This window comes from Odocoileus virginianus, chromosome 1, assembly GCF_023699985.2.
Source record: "Odocoileus virginianus isolate 20LAN1187 ecotype Illinois chromosome 1, Ovbor_1.2, whole genome shotgun sequence".
Lineage (NCBI taxonomy): Eukaryota > Metazoa > Chordata > Mammalia > Artiodactyla > Cervidae > Odocoileus > Odocoileus virginianus.
Genome location: NC_069674.1, coordinates 86381013 through 86402059, shown reverse-complemented (window position 1 = coordinate 86402059; position 21047 = coordinate 86381013). Strand labels below are relative to the sequence as shown.

Genomic DNA, 21047 nt, shown 5'->3' with positions numbered 1-21047 from the left:
GTCATCTAAATGACCTTAATGCAGCCATGCATATGACATAAAGCCATTTAAAATTAAGCAACTGCATCCTAAGAAGAAAGCCAAAATTCTATCTCCTAAAGACTGATCATCAGAAGAAACAAAATTTGGTAACTCCATACAGATGATCCACAAGTCAAGTGGGAGAACCATTCAATTAAATTAGATCTAGTCCAGACTTCACCACTGATAACCTTAACAGACTTTAGCCATATCAAGTAACTCTTTTCTGTATTTCAGTTTTCCCAATGGTAATGGTGTAATATCTGTTCCACAACTCTATCAGGATATAATGTGAATGAAAATGCTTTGAAAAGAATTAGAATGCACTTAATTTTTTTAACTGACCTACAACAAAACATTTTGACAAAGAGCAAAACCTTTGTTTTAGAATTATTTTTACATGATAGAATCCCAAAGGAAATGGAATATTCTACAGAATTTAAAATTGTTATCTACTGTAATCTTCTTCTAACTATAAGCTAGCACAGGGAATATAAAACAATCACCTTTTTCAAAAAAGCATTATTATTACCGGTAACCTTCCTTTGTAGGTAAACATATAAAAAGTTATATTTTGCTTTCTTACTACTTTAACCATGTTAGCATCTTATACTATGAAAGCCAGGAGCTGTTGAAAAACTCTGTATATAAACGCCTTTTCTAGCACATGTAAAATATGCAATTAATATGTGCATATTAATATTAAATTAATATGCATTAAGTATGATGAAAAAATTCAATGAAATGTCTCTTAACCATTAGTCACACTTATAATGCATGTGTAAATATCAACTAGACTATATAAAGTTACAATTGATAACATTATAACCATGGGAACTACACTGTGATTTAGAAGTACAAGTACTGATTAAAGAAAACTGTGATTTCAAAACAAGTACATTAATGCTGCCCTGAAATAAAATACAGTTTGCAAAGTGACCATGGGTTAAGAGTCTTGAAGTTCTTGCAAAAAAAAAGAAGTATTTTTTGTAACATTATGCCAGGATAAAAACCAAAAATTGAAATTTACTATGATAATCAATTCAGCAAACAGAACTACAATGGCACTTTGAAAATGCTTATAATCTATGTGCTAATCTCAATCACAAAATGAGTACACCACACATTAAATATTTTCTTTGTTTAGTTTGCTGGAATAAACTATAATGATCCAGTTTATAATTTTAATACAATTAATAAATATTATCTTCATTAAATATGAAAAAAACTTGTTAGTCTTAAGAACAATTTTTTGTAATTAAACTAGTGTAAAAATTCAACTATTTATTCAAATTTGTCTATGTATTTAAAAAAAAGAATCCAAGACTTCAGCTACTTAAAAGCTTGGATTTAACAGATTTGTGTGAAAAACCAACATACTGTAAGTCACTGATGTCAAGTGTCACCTTTTTCAATTCACAGACTGTTTTGCTTTGTATCACTAAATGATAAAAGGAATCTCTTTTATTAGAAAAAGCATTTATTCCAGACAGGGAATGAAGAAAAAAATATTTTTTACTAGTGTTCAAACACTTGTACAAGAACTACAAATATGAATACTAAAAAATTTTAATCCAAGGAAAAGTTTCATCATATTTGGAAACTTTTTCTTCCTAATGGGCATTATATTGCTAACACTGTTCAGTCTCGAGGAGCTATTTCTTTTTATCATAACTCTATGGAAAATTAGAAGCAAATAGTAATGATACCAGATAATTTAGGAAAACACTTAAAACATTACAAAATATCTGACATAACACTATGGCTAATTTGCTTTAGTGTTTTGTTAAAGGTTATACGTTGTACAATAATGGAACATTTATACAATAAGGTCATTTTAGGAATAAATGTCATACTAAGGAACACAAGACAATGGACCTCTCGACCACTTATCTATTACAAAAAGTTCAAAAGAAAAAGTCATGTAGATAGTGGAAGGAAAAACAAAGCAAGCAATCTCCCCATCCTCAACAAATTCTGGACTGAAACTTGCACACAACACTAATATTTCTCTCTAGTTGCATTTTATGAAACAAGGTATTCAACGACAAGCATGGATATATAAGAGAACTGAAATGTTCATTATTTCACATTTCACCTTGAACATATGAAACACCAGTGAACAGTTTATGTGCTAAAAATGTGTCATTCTTAAACCTGTAATCACAGAATACAGTTGCTTAATTCTTGTAAAGCCCTCTAAGCTTAAAAAATGTTTGGTTTTTTTTTCTAATAACCTGAACTTGTTAGTGTGGACCTTAAGAAGTATCTTTAGGTTTCCAGGCATCCCAACCAGTGTTATACTTCTTTTCTAATTAACAAGAAGAAAAAACTAAATCCAATGTAAACATTTATGTGTCATAAATTTACTGCCCATCATAGCACTGATCAGAGTGAAATATTAAATACTGAGGTTGAAAATGATGAAATAATTTTTATCACTTGCAACTAAATCAGGCAGGTGATTTAAACCCATTTTTTAAAAAGAAAATAAACTTCATTTCATTAAGTTCTTATCCACAGATCCCTTATATGTGAATTTAGTATTTCTATAAAAGTGCAACAGCTTCTTATAAAGGATGATTTGAGGGTCCTAATACAGCATTTATTTACATATGTTAAGGCTCAGTTTTTCATATTATTCTCAGACCAGTTTAAGAATTAAAGTAGTCATAACAGTACTTACCAAATTTATGCTTCCTGTAGGAGACCCATTAAAAGATTCTGTGAGAAGGAAAATTCAACTTAATATACAGTCAAAAACTCTTCAAACAGTGCTTTAGCTATCTAAGGTTCAAACCCCAAGAATGAAAGCCACAGAGCCAAGAAAGAACAATAAAGAAAATGGTGGTACACTACTCCCAAACACCTGTTTTCATGGTTTTCTAAGCCAGGTTATTTCAGTGCAAACAGTTACGTACCTAAGTTGTTCCCCTCCCCCCCAAAAAGGCATTTATGTACAAAAAAAAGCATTTTTACATATTTTATCCTCATAGTATCATATTAAGTTGTCTAATATAAATGTAAACATGAGGTAAACACTGCGAATGACATTTGAAATTGTCATTTGAAATCAATGACATTTCACACCAGGAAATGTCAGAGGTATTTTGTTACTTCTGCCTCACTGGACTAATATTACAAATAAAATTATTCTTTAATATGAAGGATAAAAAGTTGTTTATTAAACCTATAAAGCCCACTTATTCATGGTTGATCTGTATCAAAAATGCTGAAGTCTAGATTCTTAAATCAATTTACAATTAGTAGAACAAAAGACACATAAAGTTCCATGAGTAATGCCATTTAATTAAAAAGCAACTAGAAATTATTTTTTAAAATGTTAGAGAGTAATTATTAAAATTAATATCTTTTCCCTCAGAATTTTAGTATATATCTGATCAAGTTAAGTTACCAATTAAGTTATCACTCTGTTAAAAACACAAAGGAATATGGTAAAGCAATATTCATAAACAGTTTAAAGTTACTATATGGCTTGTAGCATATTAGATGTTATTTATAGTTTGGATCTCTAGATGCATCTTCAAAGGAAATTTCTATTACTACTGACACAGGTAGCTGGCATTGCCTTCCAACTTCAACACCTCTAAATGCCCAAGAACATTTCTCAGTTCCTCAAACCTCTGGACACAAAAATAGGAAATTCCACCTAGAATAATTAAAGTGGATAAAAAAATAGTTCTCTATCCTCCTTATTCAATTATATGCCTCTTACCTTCTTTGTTCTGCCCACCTCTGAAGTCTTCCCACCAAAGACATGTCAAATTGAAAGAAAAACTAGTAGCAAAACAGGGGCTTCCCTGGTGGCTCAGTGGTAAAGAACCCACCTGGAAATGCAGGAGACCTGGGTTTGATCCCTGGACTGGGAAGATTCCCTGGAGAAGGAAATGGCAACCCACTCCAGTATTCTTGTTTGGGAAATCCCATGGACAGAGGAGCCTAATGGGATACAGCCCATGTAGTTGCAAAAAAGTCAGAACTTACCAACTAAACAAAAAGAACAAAGGAGCAAAACAAGGCACGGTTTACTTTCTTGCTTAACAATAAGATTCAGAAATTTAGAGTGTCTAAAGCCAATGGAGATCTATATTTAATCAAGACTTAGACTGCTTACAAATATTAGAAAACAAAAGAAGCTATTGTTTGGCATGATGAGAAAAATGTGATTGAAATTAAAATTTAAAAGGGAAAGCATAATTTAAATATTTAAAAGGCTGTGAATTTGTTTTAATAAAGGAAAAAATATCTACCCTTAAAATAACTTAAAGCTAAACTAACTAAAGAAGGCAATCTCACTGACAAAGACAAGGAAAATGGAAGAGAGAGAGCATAGGTAAGCAAGCCATCCAGCTACCTACCTACTTACAGAAGTTTAGTTAAATAAAAATGAAGTTTAATTAAACAGGAATGAAATTTCTTCCAAAACAAAGAAAAACTACCAAGGATACTATTATACATGGTAAGACTTTACCCTCTAATTTTGTGCTCAATTAACCTATATAAATAAAGGGGGGGGGGGCGTGGACAGCTACACATTGAACACTAGATTGGATGATTATTTCAAAATGTCTAAAAAGCAGCCAGAATTTCAGGACTTTACAAAATACACAAAGTATCAGGAAAGTTAATTTTTAAAAATCAGGAAATGAATTTATAACCAGAAAATATAGTCTATTTTAATTAAACAATCCTATGCAAACAAGAAAATTATAAGCATTACTACTTGAAAAGTTGTAGCAAATGCCTAAAACCTAAACACTGACAAATACACATAACACCCATTTTTAATAAAAATGTTTCAAATTATACCCATTATTCCATATATTTTCTTAAAATGGTTTCAAAAAAGTATTAGGTAATTTCTCAGTTATAAAACATGTAAGAGCTCATTAATTAGGACACGGAATGTTAAAAAGCAATGTCCCAGACAGACAAAAGATGTATGTGTATATATTAATTCCAAACTAAAATCAATGATTCCAATGTGAGGAACTACTCAATGACTGACATAAAAGAGAAACTCATTTGATTCAGATCAAAATCAGCTGCAGAAAAAAAAAAAACACCTCATAATCTACTTTGTGTTTTAAGTAAGTATGATGTTTTGGGAAGTTTGAGATCACATAAATAATTTGCTTCCATCAGTCACATACAAAAATGGAAGCTAAAAGTCAGTTTAGAAGATTCTGGAAGAGTTTTTGCACCATAGGATCAAAAACTACTCCCACAGAATATATTGCTACTATGATCATTATATAATACATAAATGCTTATAAATTAGCTGCTTATGATTTATCTTCTTTCTTCCTGGGTCAGATAGCAATTCCATTTCACAGCACTAAGCAAATTTCTAAAGTAGACAAAATTAAAATATACAGTGAAAACATTTATAATAGTCCTTTAAGGAAGGAGAGTTTCTACTACAAATTTCATATCAGCTCTGTAAAAGATTTTTCAACAGAGATAGTAAACAGATACAATATATAATAAACTCTAAGTACATTGAATTTTACTATTGAGCTCACAGAGAAGTGCTCTTAAAAATAGAAAACTCCCTCCATTCAAATAGTTAACAGAGTACTATCCCAGTTTTACAAATAACCAAGATACTAGATCAACAATCAATATAAAAGCTAGTGTAACATACAAATTTTTTAACTACATTTCTTATATTATTTAAAAAGTAAAGTCTCACTAGTATAGAATAAGGAATGGGGAGGATGGGTAGAAAAGAGGGGAGGCTAGAAAGCTTCCAAAATAGAGGCATTTGCTAAAGCAGTGCTAACCACTTAATACATCTATTGTATCTCCAACTTTAAGTGGTCCTGTCCATTAATTCTATTTATAAGTAAATGTGCATAATTAAAGGACTCTCTTAAATACTTAGTAAAGTCGTTCCCATTTATTTTGTATTTACATTGCATATTTGCTAGGAAGTTTACCAAATCCTAGATACTTCATTAGAGTTTAATAAGTACTTCTGCATTGAATTACTAGTAAAAATGGTCATCAGGCCTAAAGTCTGCAAACTGTCTAAGGGCTGCCTCTCACACTATTCTTAAATAGTCAATTATTTACTGTGAAGAAAAACTGATATTTGTGTTTTAGTTTATACATCATTTTTACATACAGAATTCCATTAAAATATGACAACTCTGAGGTAGGATATTACTACAAGAAGAATATTAGTCTATGTTTTTAACTAAGAAAAATAAGGCCTAAAGAAACTACATGTTTGGCCAATATCACACAGGTAATAAGTAGAAAAGGAGTAAAATCAAAGTGTTATCACTCTTAAAGTCTGTTTTCTTTCTTTTTTTTTTTGTTTTGTTTTCTTCACTATACCATGTGACCACAAGAAAATGGAAAGATTGGAATAAATGACCCTTGTAGCTTCTCCTGGCTTATATTATACAGGATTTGGAACAGAGTCCAATTAAAAGCAGAAAAAAATGTTTTTACAATGTTTTATAGTTTATGGGACATTCTCAGAATCATCACTTATCTCATTTAATCTTCTCAATAATCCTATCATTAATCATGACAATTATTACTTATAAGCAAAAAAGAAACTACCATAAAAATATTGGGGTGACAATCCCTTTGAAAACATGCTTCAAGAATTTTAAGAAAAATTCTCTTTTCTCTCCCTTCTCTTTGTTTTTCTTTTCTTTTTCCCTTTTTTCCTTCACTCTTTTTTTTCCACTATGTAAGTTAAATTGTTGTGCTCTCTTTTCTATATTCCCCAGATGGCAATCTGCTTAGGCTCAGTTTTCCAGATTGAGCGTTAGTTAGCTCTGCTTTTAATTGATCGATATCATGTTTGGTTTCCCTTGTTCACCAAGTCTATCTCCTATACTCTTTTCTTTACAATACTTTGGTTATGACTGTATGTGTGGAAGTGAATGTATATGTCCCATTATTTCTGTAATTACCTACCTGCTTGATTTCCTCCCACTAGAACACAGGTACTAGTCACCCCTAATAAGGAGTCAATACAAGCCACTCAGACCAACAACCTTTCCCTCCAAGGGCCAAAACCAAAATGAAGAAGGAATACAACCCTAAAGCCTGGGAAAGTGGACCAAGTTAGAAAAAAGAAAAAAAAAAAGAGAGAGAAATACAGCACAAATGAAAGAACAAGACAGAAAGTCACAAGACCAAATAAACAAAGATGAAATAAGCAATCTACCTGAGAGAATTCAGAATGACAGTAAAGATACTCCAAAGTCTTTGAAATAGAATGGAAAAGATGCAAGAAATAATTAACACAGTTAATACAATCACCAAGGACATAGAAAAGATAAAGAATAATCAAACAGGTATAAATAACACAATTACTAAAATTAAAAATACTCTGGAAGGGACCAATAGAATAACTGAGGCAGAAGAACAGATAAGTAAGCTGAAAGAGAATGGTGAAAATAACTGCTGAAGAGCAGAATAAAGGAAAAAGAATGAAAAAAATTGAGGATAGTCTCAGAGGCCTTTGGGACAATATTATACACAACAACATTGGAGTTATAAGGAATCCCAGAGTAGTAAGAAAAAAAGAAAGGCACTGAGAAAACTTTTGAAGAAATTATAGTTGAAAACTTCCCCAACATGGGAAAGGAAATAGTCAATCAAGTTCAAGAAGCACAGAGTCCCTTACAGGACAAACCCAAGGAAAAACACATCAAGACACATATTAATAAAGCTAACAGAGATTAAACACAAAGAAAGAATATTAAAAGGAGCAAAGGAAAACCGATATGCTTAACAGCAGATCTTTCAGCAGAAACTCTGGAGGCCAGAAGGGAGTGGCAGGATATATTTAAAGTACTGAAAGAAAAAAATCTATAACCAAGATTACTTCACCCAGCAAAGATGTCATTCAAAATTGGAGAAATCAAAAGCTTCACAGACAAGCAAAAGTTAAAAGAATTTAGCACCATCAAACCAGTCTTACAACAAATGCTAAATGGACTTACATAGCCAGTAAACACAAGAGAAAAGAAAGACCTACAAAAACAAACCCAAAACATTTAAGAAAATGCCAATAGGAACATATATCTCAATAATTACTTTAAATGTAAACAGATTAAATGCACCAACCAAAAGATACAGACTGACTAAATGGATACAAAAAAAAGACCCATATATATGCTGCACACAAGAGACCCACTTCAGACCTACAGAAACATAGACTGAAAGTAAAAGGATGGAAAAAGATAGTCCATGCAAATGGAAACCTAAAGAAAGCCAGAGTGGCAATCCTTATTTCAGACAAAATAGACTTTAAAATAAAGAATATTATAAGAGATAAGGAAAGACACTACACAATGTTCAAGGGATTAATCCAAGAAGAAGACATACAATTACAAATATTTACGCACCCAACATAGGAGCATCTCAATACATAAGGAGAACACTAACAGGCTTAAGAGGGGAAATCAACAGTAATACAGTAATAGTAGGAGACTTGAACATCCCACTGACACTGATGGACAGATCATCAAAACAGAGAATCAATAAGGAAACACAAACCTTAAATGAAACATTAGACCAAATGAACCTCACTGATATCTTCAGGACTTTCCATCAAATGCAAAAAAATACACTTTCTTCTCAAGGGCACATGAAACATTCTTCAGGACAGACCACATCTTGGGTCACAAATCAAGCCTCAGTAAATTTAAGAAAACTGAAATCGTATCAAATATCTTCTCTGACCACCATGTTAGGAGACTAGGTATCAACTACAGGAAAAAAAAACAACTGCAAAAAACACAAACTCATGGAGATTAAATAACACATTACTAAATAACAAAGAGGTTACTGAAGAAATAATTCTTAAAGATTAAGATTTCTTAAAGATTCTTAAACAATCCAAAGATTCTTAAAAACAAACAACAACAAAGACACGACAACCCAAAACCTACGGGATTCAGCAAAGAGTTCTACGAAGGGAAGTTTATAGCAATATAATTCTACCTCAAGAAAAAAGAAAAGCATTGAAGAGAGCACCTAAGTCTACATCCAGAGCAGCTGGAAAAAGAACAAAAAACCCCAAAGTCAGTTGAAGGAAAGAAATCATAAAGATCAGAGGAGAAACAAATAAAAAAGAAGTGAAGGAAACAATAGCAAAGATTAATAAAACTAAAAGTTGGTTCTTTGAGAAGATAAAATTGACAACCCAAGAGCCAGACTCATCAAGAAAAAAAGGAAGAAAAATCAACAAAATTAGAAATGAAAAAGTAGAGGTGACGACAACATAAAGGATCATATGAGAATATTATGAACAACTATATGGCTAATAAAATGGACAACCTAGAGGAAATGGGCAGATTCTTAGAAAAGTTCTACCGCCCAAGAAGGAATCAGGGGAAAAAAAAGAAATTATGAACAAGCCAACTGGAAACAATGAAATCAAAACTGTGATCCAAAATTTCCCCAAAAACAAAAGCCCAGGGCCAGAAGGATTCAAAGGGGAATTCTATCAAACATTTAGAGAAGAGCTAATGCCTATTTTTCTGAAAATCTTCAAAAAACCTTCTGAGGAAGGAACCCTTCCAAACTCAGTCTACAAAGCCACAATCACTCTGATATCAAAACCAGGCAAAGACAACACACAAAAAAGAAAATTGCAGGTCAATATCACTGAGGAACACAGATGCCAAACTCCTCAACAAAATTCTAGCAAAGAGAATTCAACAACACATTAAAAAGCTCATATACCATGGTCAAGTTGGGTTTATTCCATGGATGCAAGAATTCTTCAATATACACAAAAAATCAATGAATACATCATATTAAAAAACTGAAAGATAAAAACCATGACCAACTCAACAGATACAGAAAAATCCTTTGACAAAATTCAGCACCCATCTATGATAAAAACGCTTCAAAAAATGGGCACAGATGGAATCTACCTCAACACAGTAAAGGTAATATATGATAAGCCCACAGCAAACATTATTCTCAATGGTGAAAAACTGAAAGCATTCCCTCTATGATTAGGAACAAGACAACTGTGTCCTCTCTTATCACTATTATTCAACATAGGTTTGGAAGTCCTAGGTATGGCAATTAGAGAAGAAAAAGAAATAAAGAAATCCAGATTGGAAAAGGAAGAAATAAAACTCACTACTTACAGATGACATGATACTACACATAGAAAACCCAAAAGAAACTATCAGAAAATTACTAGAGCTAATCAGTGAATTTAGCAAAGTCATGGGAAGGAAGGTCAATACACAGAAATCATTTGCATTTCTATATACTAACAATGAAAAATTAGAGAAATTAAGTGATCAATCCCATTTACCATTACAACAAAAAGAATGAAATTTCTGGGAATAAGCTTACCTAAGGAGACAAAAGAACTGTATATGGAAAATTATAATCATGAAAGAAATCAAAGACAACACTAAACAGAAGGAGAGATATACCAAGTTCCTGGGTTGGAAGAATAAATATTGTGAAAATGACTATAGTACCAAATGCAATCTACAGATTCACAGAGATCCCCATCAAATTACCAACAACATCTTTCACAGAATTAGAACAAAAAATTTCACAATTTATATGGAAACACAAAAGACCCCAAATAGCCAAAGCAGTCTTGAGAAAGAAGAATGGAGTTGGAGGAATGACTTCAGTCTATACTACAAAGCTACAGTCATCAAGACAGTATGGTGCTGGCACAAAAAGAGAAATACAGACCAATGGAACATGACAGAGAGCCCAGAGATAAACCCATGCACATATGGGCACCTTATTTTTGACTAAGAAGGCAAGAATATACAATGGGGCAAAGATAACCTCTTCAATAGTGGTGCTGGGAAAACTGGACAGCTACGTGCAAAAGAGTGAAATTAGAACACTTCCTAATGCCATACACAAAGATAAATTCAAAATGGATTAAAGACCTGAATGTAAGACCAGAAACTACAAAACTTTTAGAGGAAAACATAACAGAACATTCAATGACATAAATCAAAGCAAGATCCTCTATGACCCACTTCCTAGAGTAATGGAAACAAAATAAAAATAAACAAGTGAGACCTAATTAAACTTAAAAGGTTTTGCACAGCAAAAGACAAACAAGGTGAAAAGACAACCCTCAGAGTGGGAGAAAGTAATAGCAAAGAAACAACTGACAATGGATTAATTTCCAAAATATACAAGCAGTTCATACAACTCAATACCAGAAAAACAAACAACCCAATCAAAAAGTGGGGAAAAAACCTAAACAGACATCTCTCCAAAGACATACAGATGGCTAACAAACACATGAAAAGATGATCAACATCACTCATTATTAGAGAAATGCAAATCAAAACTACAATGAGATATCACCTCACACCAGTCAGAATGGTCATCATCAAAAAGTCTACAAACAATAAATGTTGTAGAGGACGTGGAGAAAAGGGAATCCTTGTACTGCTGGTGGGAATGTAAACTGACACAGCCAGTATAGTATGGAAGACGGTATGGAGATTCCTTTAAAAACTAGGAATAAAACCACCATATGACCCAGCAATCCCACTACTAGGCATACACCCTGAGGAAACCAAAACTGAAAAAGATACACGGAACTCAAGGTTCACTGGAGCACTATTTACAATAGCTAGAAGATGGAAGCAACTTAGATGTCCATCAACAGATGAACTGATATAGACACTGTGGTACATAAATACAATGCAATATTACTCAGACATGAAAAGAATGCATTTGAGTCAGTTCTAATGAGGTGGACAAACCTAGAGCTTATTATACAGAGTCAAGTAAGTCAGAAAGAGAAACATAAATATCATATACTAACAAATATATATGGAATCTAGAAAAGATGGTACCGGTGAATTTATTTTCGGGGCAGCAATGGGGAAACAGACATAGAGAACAGACTTACAAACACAGGAGGAGGGGAGGAGAGAGGGTGAGATGTATGGAGAGAGTAACATGGAAACTTACAATACCACATGTAAAGTAAGACAGCCAATGGGAATCTGCTGTAAAACTCACAAACAGGGGCTCTGTAACAATCTGGAAGGGTGGGATGAGGAAGGAGATGAGAGGGAGTTTGGGAGGGAGGGGACACGGGTGTACCTATAGTTGATTCTTGTTGATGTCTGATGGAAAACAACAAAATTCTGTAAAGGAATTATCCTTAGACTGAAAAGTAAATAAATTAAAAAAAAGGAATTCCAGGCTCAACAGTTATTTTCTAATTTGTTATCAGATTTTAACATTTTAATTTAGTATAGTAAGTAAATGTCATCATTTATTCATGGACTTAAAAATATATTACAATTTATATTTCAGCTTTAAGAACATTTTTATGCTATTTGAAAGGATTTCCCTTGGTAAGCAGAATATATACAGGAATATACACATATACATGGATAAATGTACAATGTATGCTACCTTACCTCCATCACCATCATCTGATCCTCTGAAACTAGGATCTTTTAACATATCCAATTCAGCTAACATGCGCACATAAAGTGCATTCTGTCTGAAGGAAGGATAAAATCTTTCATCTCGAAGCATCAATTCATACACCTTATTGAAATAAATCAAGATATTCAATCATTAATACAAATAATGTACTAATTTCCACACACAAAAAAAGATTTCATCAAAAGCTAGACAGAGGTATTACTCCAATGAATTATAGGCTCCATATTTATAAGATGTCAGTAATAAGACTATGTCACAACTAGAGATATTTTTCTGGCTCCTCTAGAATCTAAATTATACTGAAAAGGGTCCTACTGCAAAACAAGTCACAGGACAGCAGTTATATATAATGCTCTACAAAGTAGTGTTCTCTAAGAAACAAATCCAAATACATAAAGGCTCAAAGCACACATTAAAATAATGAATCTGTTATTTATACATCATCTATTCATAAAATTCTAGAATCTGTATCTGTCACTTTAGCCAGATTCAAAGTAAATAACCCAGCATAGGGATTTTCTATATTTCTACAGTAAATAAGCAAAGAAAAACTGGCTACTTTGTGAAGTATTACTACCATAATACATCTTTTTAGTTATCACACTGCACTTTCATAACATTTCAATAACCTTTTACAGACAAATTACAAGCATATAGACACAAACACTGTTTTCAAAAAAGATACAATGATAAATGTTGTACATAATACCTTCCTTTGAATGTCATCAAAGATTTCAGGGGTTGGATCTTCATGATTCAAAGTATCTGCTAATTTTGCTACCAAATAATCATCAACAGTAACTCTTGGAGATGCCTGACAGAGAAAAACACAAGTAGCATTGATCTTTGAAATTTCTAAATACAAGTTAAGCCATCATAGTAGGAGAATTAAATAATTTGTTGTTCAGTCACCCAGTCATGTCCGACTCTTTGCAACCCCATGGACTGCAGCATGGTAGGCTTCCCTGTCCTTCACTATCTCCCTGACTTTGCTCAAAGTCATGTCTACTGAGTCAGTGATGCCATCCAACCATCTCATCCTGTCGCTCCCTTCTCCTCCTACCCTCAAATCTTTCCCAGCATCAGGGTCTTTTCGGCTGAGTTGGCTCTTTGCATCAGGGAGCCGAAGTAGGACAATTAAATAATGGAATCATAGTACTAAAAGTAACTGCAAAAAAAATCCTTGGTTTGTATATGACACCTTGATGTTTAAAGGCTGAAATCAGAACTAGTATTTTTCTGGCCATGAGGTACTACACAGTAGACTTGTTAGACAAACGTGGATTTAAATCTTAACTTTTGCTGAGCAAGTTTCCTGTCACAAGGCTTAACTTACTCAATCTGTAAGATGGAGATAAATACTACATGTCATTACTGTGAGGATGAAAAGAGAGTTACGTAAGGCGCATGTGTCCAGCACACAGGAAACACTGCCACCACGCATTAGTGCTGAGCACTCAGTAGTCTTAGATGTGTACTTAATAAAATGTCAAAGAGTATGCCATGTTGCTACTAATCATTTAACACCAGAAACAATCCTTCTGAATGGCACTTACTATCTTTAATACTGCAGCAAAGTATCAGCATGATAAGGGACAGAAAAAAATTTGAAAAGTTATTTTGTTTCAATAACTTTCATCTCAAGGTGCATAATGTGACAGATACTACAGACATTCTTCAGCATGTTAACTTTTGTATTTTTAAGTCTGAAGGCTATGGAGAATAAATGAGTGATTAAATGATGGTAACTTTTAGAGACAGTACCAAAAGAATGCATTGTTTAAGCAATTTCTCTATGCTATCTATTAGACTATCTAAGGAACAGAATATATAAATCAAGAGAAGAAAAAGTATGTAAGTATTCTGGGCATACATCCAGACAAAACTGTAATTTAAAGATAAATGCACTCTCATGTTCAAAGTAGAACTATTCACAACACCTAAGGCATAGCAACAACCTCACGTTCAACGAGAGAGGAAAGGATAAAGAAAACATGGTACATACACAATGGAGTATTTCTCAGCCATAAAAAGGAAATGAAATAAAGTCATATGCAGCAACATGGATAGACCTAGAGATTATCATACTAAGCGAAGTAAGTAAGAAAGAGAAAGACAAATTACCATATCACTTATACGCACAATGTAAAACACGACACAAATGAACTTATTCCCTGGTGGCTCAGATGGTAAAGCGTCTGCCTATAATGTGGGAGGTCCGGGTTTGATCCCTGCGTCATGAAGATCCCTTGGAGAAAGAAATGGCAACCACTCCAGTAATCTTGCCTGGAAAATCCCATGGATGAAGGAGCCTGGTAGGCTACAGAGTTGCAAAGAGTTGGACACAACTGAGTGACCTCACTTCACAAAAGAGAACAGACCGGAGACTGCCAAGGGGGAGAGAGGATGCAGGAGGGATGGAACGAAAGCTTGGGATTAGCAGATGCACACTAGTATATATACAATGATAAACAACAAGGTCCTACTGCATAGCCCAGGAACCACACTCGATACTCTGCGAAAAACCATAATGGAGAAAAATATGAAAGGAATGTGTGTATGTGTAAATGAATCACTTCACTGTACAGCAGAAATTAACACAATACTATATACCAACCATTCCTGAACAAAATTTAAAAAAAATTTTTTTAAGTAAGTAAACAGGAGGGTATGAATGTGCAGCATAAGGGCTATACAACTTCTAATGTCCCCTTGTTAATTCAACATTCTTAGAAGTAAACTCAGGGAGGTAGTGTGGTGGTACTTTTTTGGTTCTTGTGAGGGGGTTTTTGGAGGAAGAAGAAAAGGACACTTACCTATTACTTGTTTGTGTATGGGTGTGGTGTTCCCTTCCCCCCACCCCTCTCACCCTGAAGTAACAACAGAAGAACTCAACAGCTTCAACTATTCGACAAGATCAGAGAGGAACATGATTTAAGGTAGTTTCTGTCCTTTCATGTGCCCTCTGAGCTCACTACACTCAGTTTCTAGGAAATAAGAGACAAATTTGAAAATAACATTTTCAATTTATCTAGCTTAATTTTTTCTATAATCTCAGGTACACAGAATTAGATAAAACCTTATCCTTGGAATATGGTAAGCAATACTTTCAGAGAGCTAACGTTGGGCATAACTAACCAAGTCCCTAAAAAAAGAACGGTAATTCAGAAGAAATATTTGCACATATGCTATTACTTTAACATACAAATACAAAAATTGCATGCTTTTTCCAAAATTATCTATTAGTCTGTATTGTTTACTTCCATATTACACAAATGTAGTTATTTAAACAAAACGACTAGTTAACAGTGGCAATTGAAAATTAACAGGACTGATCAAAAAATATGTTTGAGAAAACAAAACAATATACTTAATAATATTCCTGTTCTCTGATACAGAAACTTATTTTAACATTTTTTTAAACTTTTTATCTAAATTTAAAATTGGTAGGCAGTACCATTGATAATTCTTAAAATATATAAATCTAAGACTTTTTAAAAGATTATACACATAATAGGACTAATAAATAGATACATCTATATTTAATAGAAAATAAACAATTACATTTACCTTTTATTTTATGATCTTGTAGGGTATTTTTGTGTGCCTTTTTAAACAATACTTTTCTGATCTGCCTGCAGCCTTCAGGACAACCCTTTATTTTATACAGTGGTATAACTAAATACAATCAACTATAAAATAAAATTCACTATGACTTTCGGCTCTGCTCTTGAGCCTTTATCATATTTATTTCTCTTACCACTACAATGTCATGACACCAGGTGAAATATCCTTTCAATAAAATCATTTAGGCAAAGAATAACGGAATTTTAGACCTACAGGGATTTGTTTCCAGCTTTCCCAAAAAAGCGTCTATCAACTTCGTATCTCCAGGTTTGTTTAGTAGACCAGCTGTTTGTCAATCAGGTTCTCTGCATCTATGAATTCATCATACAAGCTGTCCATGTCTAAAATGCCTATTTTTTAAGTACTTCAAAGGATAATGGATGTCATAAGTTAACAACCTCTCCTTTTCAAGGAAAATGGTTCTAAAATGCATAGATCATTTAAACATGTGAGAATAAAGGAGCATTCCAAAGAAATTATAGTTTTATTAAAGAAAGTGAGAAAACTGTGTTTAAGCTGGCTGTTCCTTTCTGGTGATATTTGAGTTCTCAATAGCTTTATTTCCAAAAAATGAGTTATTTTCCTCATTGCATGAGTTCTTGCTATAGCCTACACGTACTCAGTTTCATACGTCTATGTCAAGGTTAATTTTAGTCCCTTCAAAAATCATTCAATAGTTTTAGAGAAAAATCATATAAATTTGTTTACTTAATTCTTTTCGCCACACACATTCTTGATATATTTTCAAATGAAAGATGGATATTATTCTTGTCCCATGCTTTAAAAAATATGATTACTGCCAACAATGGCATCTTTTCTACTGCTGGCAACAATGACAGCCATCTGGAAGGCAAATGTCTAAAGCTATCTCTCCTGACATCTCATAAAGCTGAAACAGTAGTATTATTTAGAACATACAGGTACAGGAAAACTGTATGTGAAAGTAAGTGAGTAATTAGAGAAAACTGGCTTCATCAGAAAGCAAGAAAGTAAGGCCAGGCAAAGGATAACATAGGGATCTTTTAAAATACAGATAAGTAGTTCAGTCGTGTCCGACCCTTTGTGACCCCACGGACTATACAGTCCATGGAGTTCTCCAGGTCCGAATACTAGAGTGGGTAGCCTCCAGGTAATGTTCCCAACCCAGGGATTGAACCCAGGTGTCCCGCATTGCAGGTGGATTCTTTACCAGCTGCACCACAAGGGAAGCACTTTAAAATATAACGGACATTCTACTTCTAAAGCTGAGTGGGGGGTATAAAGGCATTTGTTATACCATTCTTCTTAAAACTGTGTACTCTTCTAAATACAATATATTTCATAAGGCAAAAATGTAAGCACATGCACAAATGAGTGGTTTCCAAATAATATATATACTTAAAATATATTCTGTGCTAATAAGTATGAATTAAAAGGTATTATAGCATAGTCATTAAAAATACTGGAGTGTGAATCTTGAGGACTTTTGTCCATATTCATGAGGTACATCAGTCTGTAGTTTTCTAAATGATGTCTTTGTCTTTGACATGAGAATAACACTAAATTCATAAAATGAGTTGTAAAGTGTTTCCTTTTTCTCTGTTTTCTGGAAGAGTATGTGAAATACTGGTATTATTTCTTCTTGAAATATGATAGAATTCACTAGTAAAGCCATTTAGGCCTGGGCTTTTCTTTGAAAGATCATTTTTAATTATTAATTAAATTTATTTACTCTATTTTCTATTTCTTCTTGAGTCAGTCTGACAATTAGTGTATCCCCAGAAATTTGTCCATTTCATCTAAATCGTCTAATCTGTTGTCATAAAGTTGTTTGCAATACTTCCTTTCGGGGCATCCCGGGTGGCTCAGTGGTGAAGAATCCACCTGTCAATACAGGGTTCGCCACCTGGGTTGGGAAGATCCCCTGGAGAAGGAAATCACAACTCATTCCAGTATTCTTGCCTGGGAAATCCCATGAACAGAGGAGCCTGGCCGGCTATAGTCTATGGGGTCATAACAGAGTTGGATACAACTTAGCGACTGAGCAACAACAGTATTTCCTTGTAGTCCTTTTAATTTCTATAGTCAGTGGTGATGCTTCCTCCTTCATTTACGATTCTGGTGATCTGTATCTTTTTTTATTGGCCAACCGAGCTAAAGGTTTCTAGATTTCATCGTTCATTTTACAACTTTTGATTGTACTACTGATTTTTCACTATTGTCTTTCTGTTTTCTATTTCACTGATTTCCATTTTGATCTTTACTATTTCCTTCCTTCTGTTTGCTTAGATTTTGTCGTGCTTTTCTTTTTCTAGATTTTTAAGAGGAAAATGTATATTGCTGATGTGACATCTTTCTTTCTTTCTAATCAGGCATTTAAAGCTACACATTTCCCTCTACACACTTCTTTAACTGCATCCCATAAATTTTGATGCATTGTTTTTTTCATTTTCATTCAACTGAAAATATTTTCTAATTTCTTTCTGAAGTTTTTGACACAGATACTATTTAGAAATATGTTGCTTGATTTTCAAGTATTTATAAATTTCCTCAAATCCCTTTTGTTCTTGATTTCTAATTAATTCTACTATGAGAAACAAACATATTTATATGTAATTTTAATGCCTCTAAAATGAGTTGTTTTATGGCCTAACTTATGACCTATCCTAGAAAAGGAAATGGCAATCCACTCCAGTATTCTCATCTGGAGAATCCTGTGGACAGAGGAGCCTGGTGGGCTGCCATCCACTAGGATCCTCAGAGTCAGACACGACTGAAGTGACTTAGCAGGAGCAGCAGCATGACCTATCCTGGAGAATGCTCCATGAGTATGCTTGAGAATAACACTGTTGTTAGAAGTATTCTACAGATGTATTTGGTCTAATTGGTCTAAAGTATTGTTCAATTCTTGTACCTCCTTGGTCATTTTCTAACTGTTTCACCAGTTTTGAGAGTGAGTACTGAAGTCTCCAACTGTTACTGCTGAATTGTCTATTTGTCCCTCAATTCTGTCAGTTTGTGCTTCATGTATGTGTGGGTTCTGCTGATTTATCATCCTGATCAACTGACCCTTCCACTATAAAATGTCCCTTGTTTCTCTAGTAACGTTTTTTTGTCTTAAAATCTATTGTCTAATATTAGTATAACCACTCCAGCTCTGTTTTAGTTACTGTTTCCAAGGTTTACCTCTTACTTCCTATTATCTAAAGTTGTGTGACCCTGAATCTTAACTCTGTTATTTAGTATCCACATGACCCTGGACAGGTTAATTCAATTTTCTAATTTAATCAATTTCTTCACCTATACAATGAGAATAATATACAAAAACTATTATCAGTATAAAACAAGGCAATGTAAGGCAGCTGTGCACAGCAGCATGAACAATGGGTATTTACAAGTACTACAAATCATTATCATCTTCTTTGGCAGTATCATTATTAATTTTAATTATTAATAATCTACCATTATTAATGACACTGTCAAGGAAGAAAACAAAATGTATTCTCAAATAAATCAAAGTATATCCTCACCTTTTCTGATAAATACTGTTCATAAATTCCAACAGCAGCTGCTCTTAAAAGACCTTTGGTTTGGTTGGTTTGATGTTTTCCATCTTTCTGACGACTTGATAAAACTTCTAGCTGCTGTTGGGCTGTAACGCGGTATCCTTCCACTGTCATCCAAAAGAAGAGATGTGCCTGACCTCCAGTTTGCTGCATGTAGTCTACCAAATAAAATCCATAACAACAGAGATATTAAAGTCACAGATTTTTGAGTGCATACAGCTGTAAGACAAGTTAAGAAAGATAGTATTTGAAAGTTTTAAATACTTAAAACTCTGCATTTTGAACATGTTTAGAAAATACTGGAGGTTAAAAAAATGTCATATCATAAATTGGTTAAGCTGAAGAGACCAATTATGCAGAAAAAAGAAATGGAAGTGCATTTTAAAAAACATCTGATTTTTTCATGAAAACACCTCTTGGGAATAAAGCTGCCAGGGAAGGCTTCATCAGAAATAAACTACTTCACCAACATTCAGCTCCCATTCTCAATAAAAATTACTAGTCATAATATTACTATTATACCACATGTACTAAAAATAAAGATTGGGCTCTTCAATAAGCCATGCATTTCTTTTTGTTCATGAATATGAAGTCTCAGGGAGCTTTGCTGGAAATATCCCCTAGATAAAAGCAATTCTGATGTAACATTAATAAAATCGGTAAACATTTATATATAAAATAGTATAAAAATAAGACCTTTCCCCTGTTCATGCACAAAAATGATACAAGCAGGTTATATATACCATGCTTTCCTGATAAAGTCTCTTTCTCAAATAACTAAAATTCATACTAGAATCCCTTGGGGTTTATTTAAAAGCAGATTAGCAAATGCACACTGGAACTACAGTAAGCATTTATTTCCTTAAAACCAAAGAAATCTCTATCCCTATGGTTTCTAAAAAAAGTGTGGGATATTTCGGAAAATGAGGAGTGGAAGAGAGATACATATGGCATGCCTAATATCAAGTATTTAAAATTTAACAATATATACAATTATAAAAAACTTGAGGGTTATGTTATTTTTATAAAATGGATTTACCTACCCATAAAAAACTGTAGTGCAACATTGTCTACAAGAATGCTGTCCAGGGGAACTGTGCAAAGTTTCCCAAAGTTTGCTGCCAGTTTCACAGTATTTATTTCCTACAAATAAAAGTTTTTGCAGATTAACATCTCATCTATCCACTCACTACATTAAAGATCCTTACATAGACATAAAAAATTAAGTCAAAATGGAATAAAGTTTTCTTTTCTTGTACAGGTGGGTTACCAATAAAAAGTATCAGCTCACTGAATTTCCTAGAGTTATTTTAAGAGCTGCTTATTAAATATACATTAAAAGTACAATAAGCACTCATTTCTTCTAACAAAAAATAAACCTAAATG

The 21047-nt window shown here is 33.3% G+C and overlaps 1 protein-coding gene across 4 annotated transcripts in view; it reads right to left on the bottom strand.

The window, feature by feature from the left end:
- The window catches only part of SNX13 (sorting nexin 13), a 139765-nt gene that overhangs the window by 29471 nt on the left and 89247 nt on the right, over window positions 1-21047 (bottom strand). For all 4 annotated transcript variants that reach the window (XM_020901465.2, XM_070470537.1, XM_020901464.2 and 1 more), the window contains exons 12-16: window positions 20705-20804; window positions 19626-19819; window positions 13199-13303; window positions 12459-12591; window positions 2708-2745 (exon numbers count right to left, since the gene is read on the bottom strand). In XM_020901465.2, the coding sequence (XP_020757124.1) occupies window positions 2708-2745; window positions 12459-12591; window positions 13199-13303; window positions 19626-19819; window positions 20705-20804 (570 nt within the window). The remainder of the gene's footprint in view (window positions 1-2707; window positions 2746-12458; window positions 12592-13198; window positions 13304-19625; window positions 19820-20704; window positions 20805-21047) is intronic.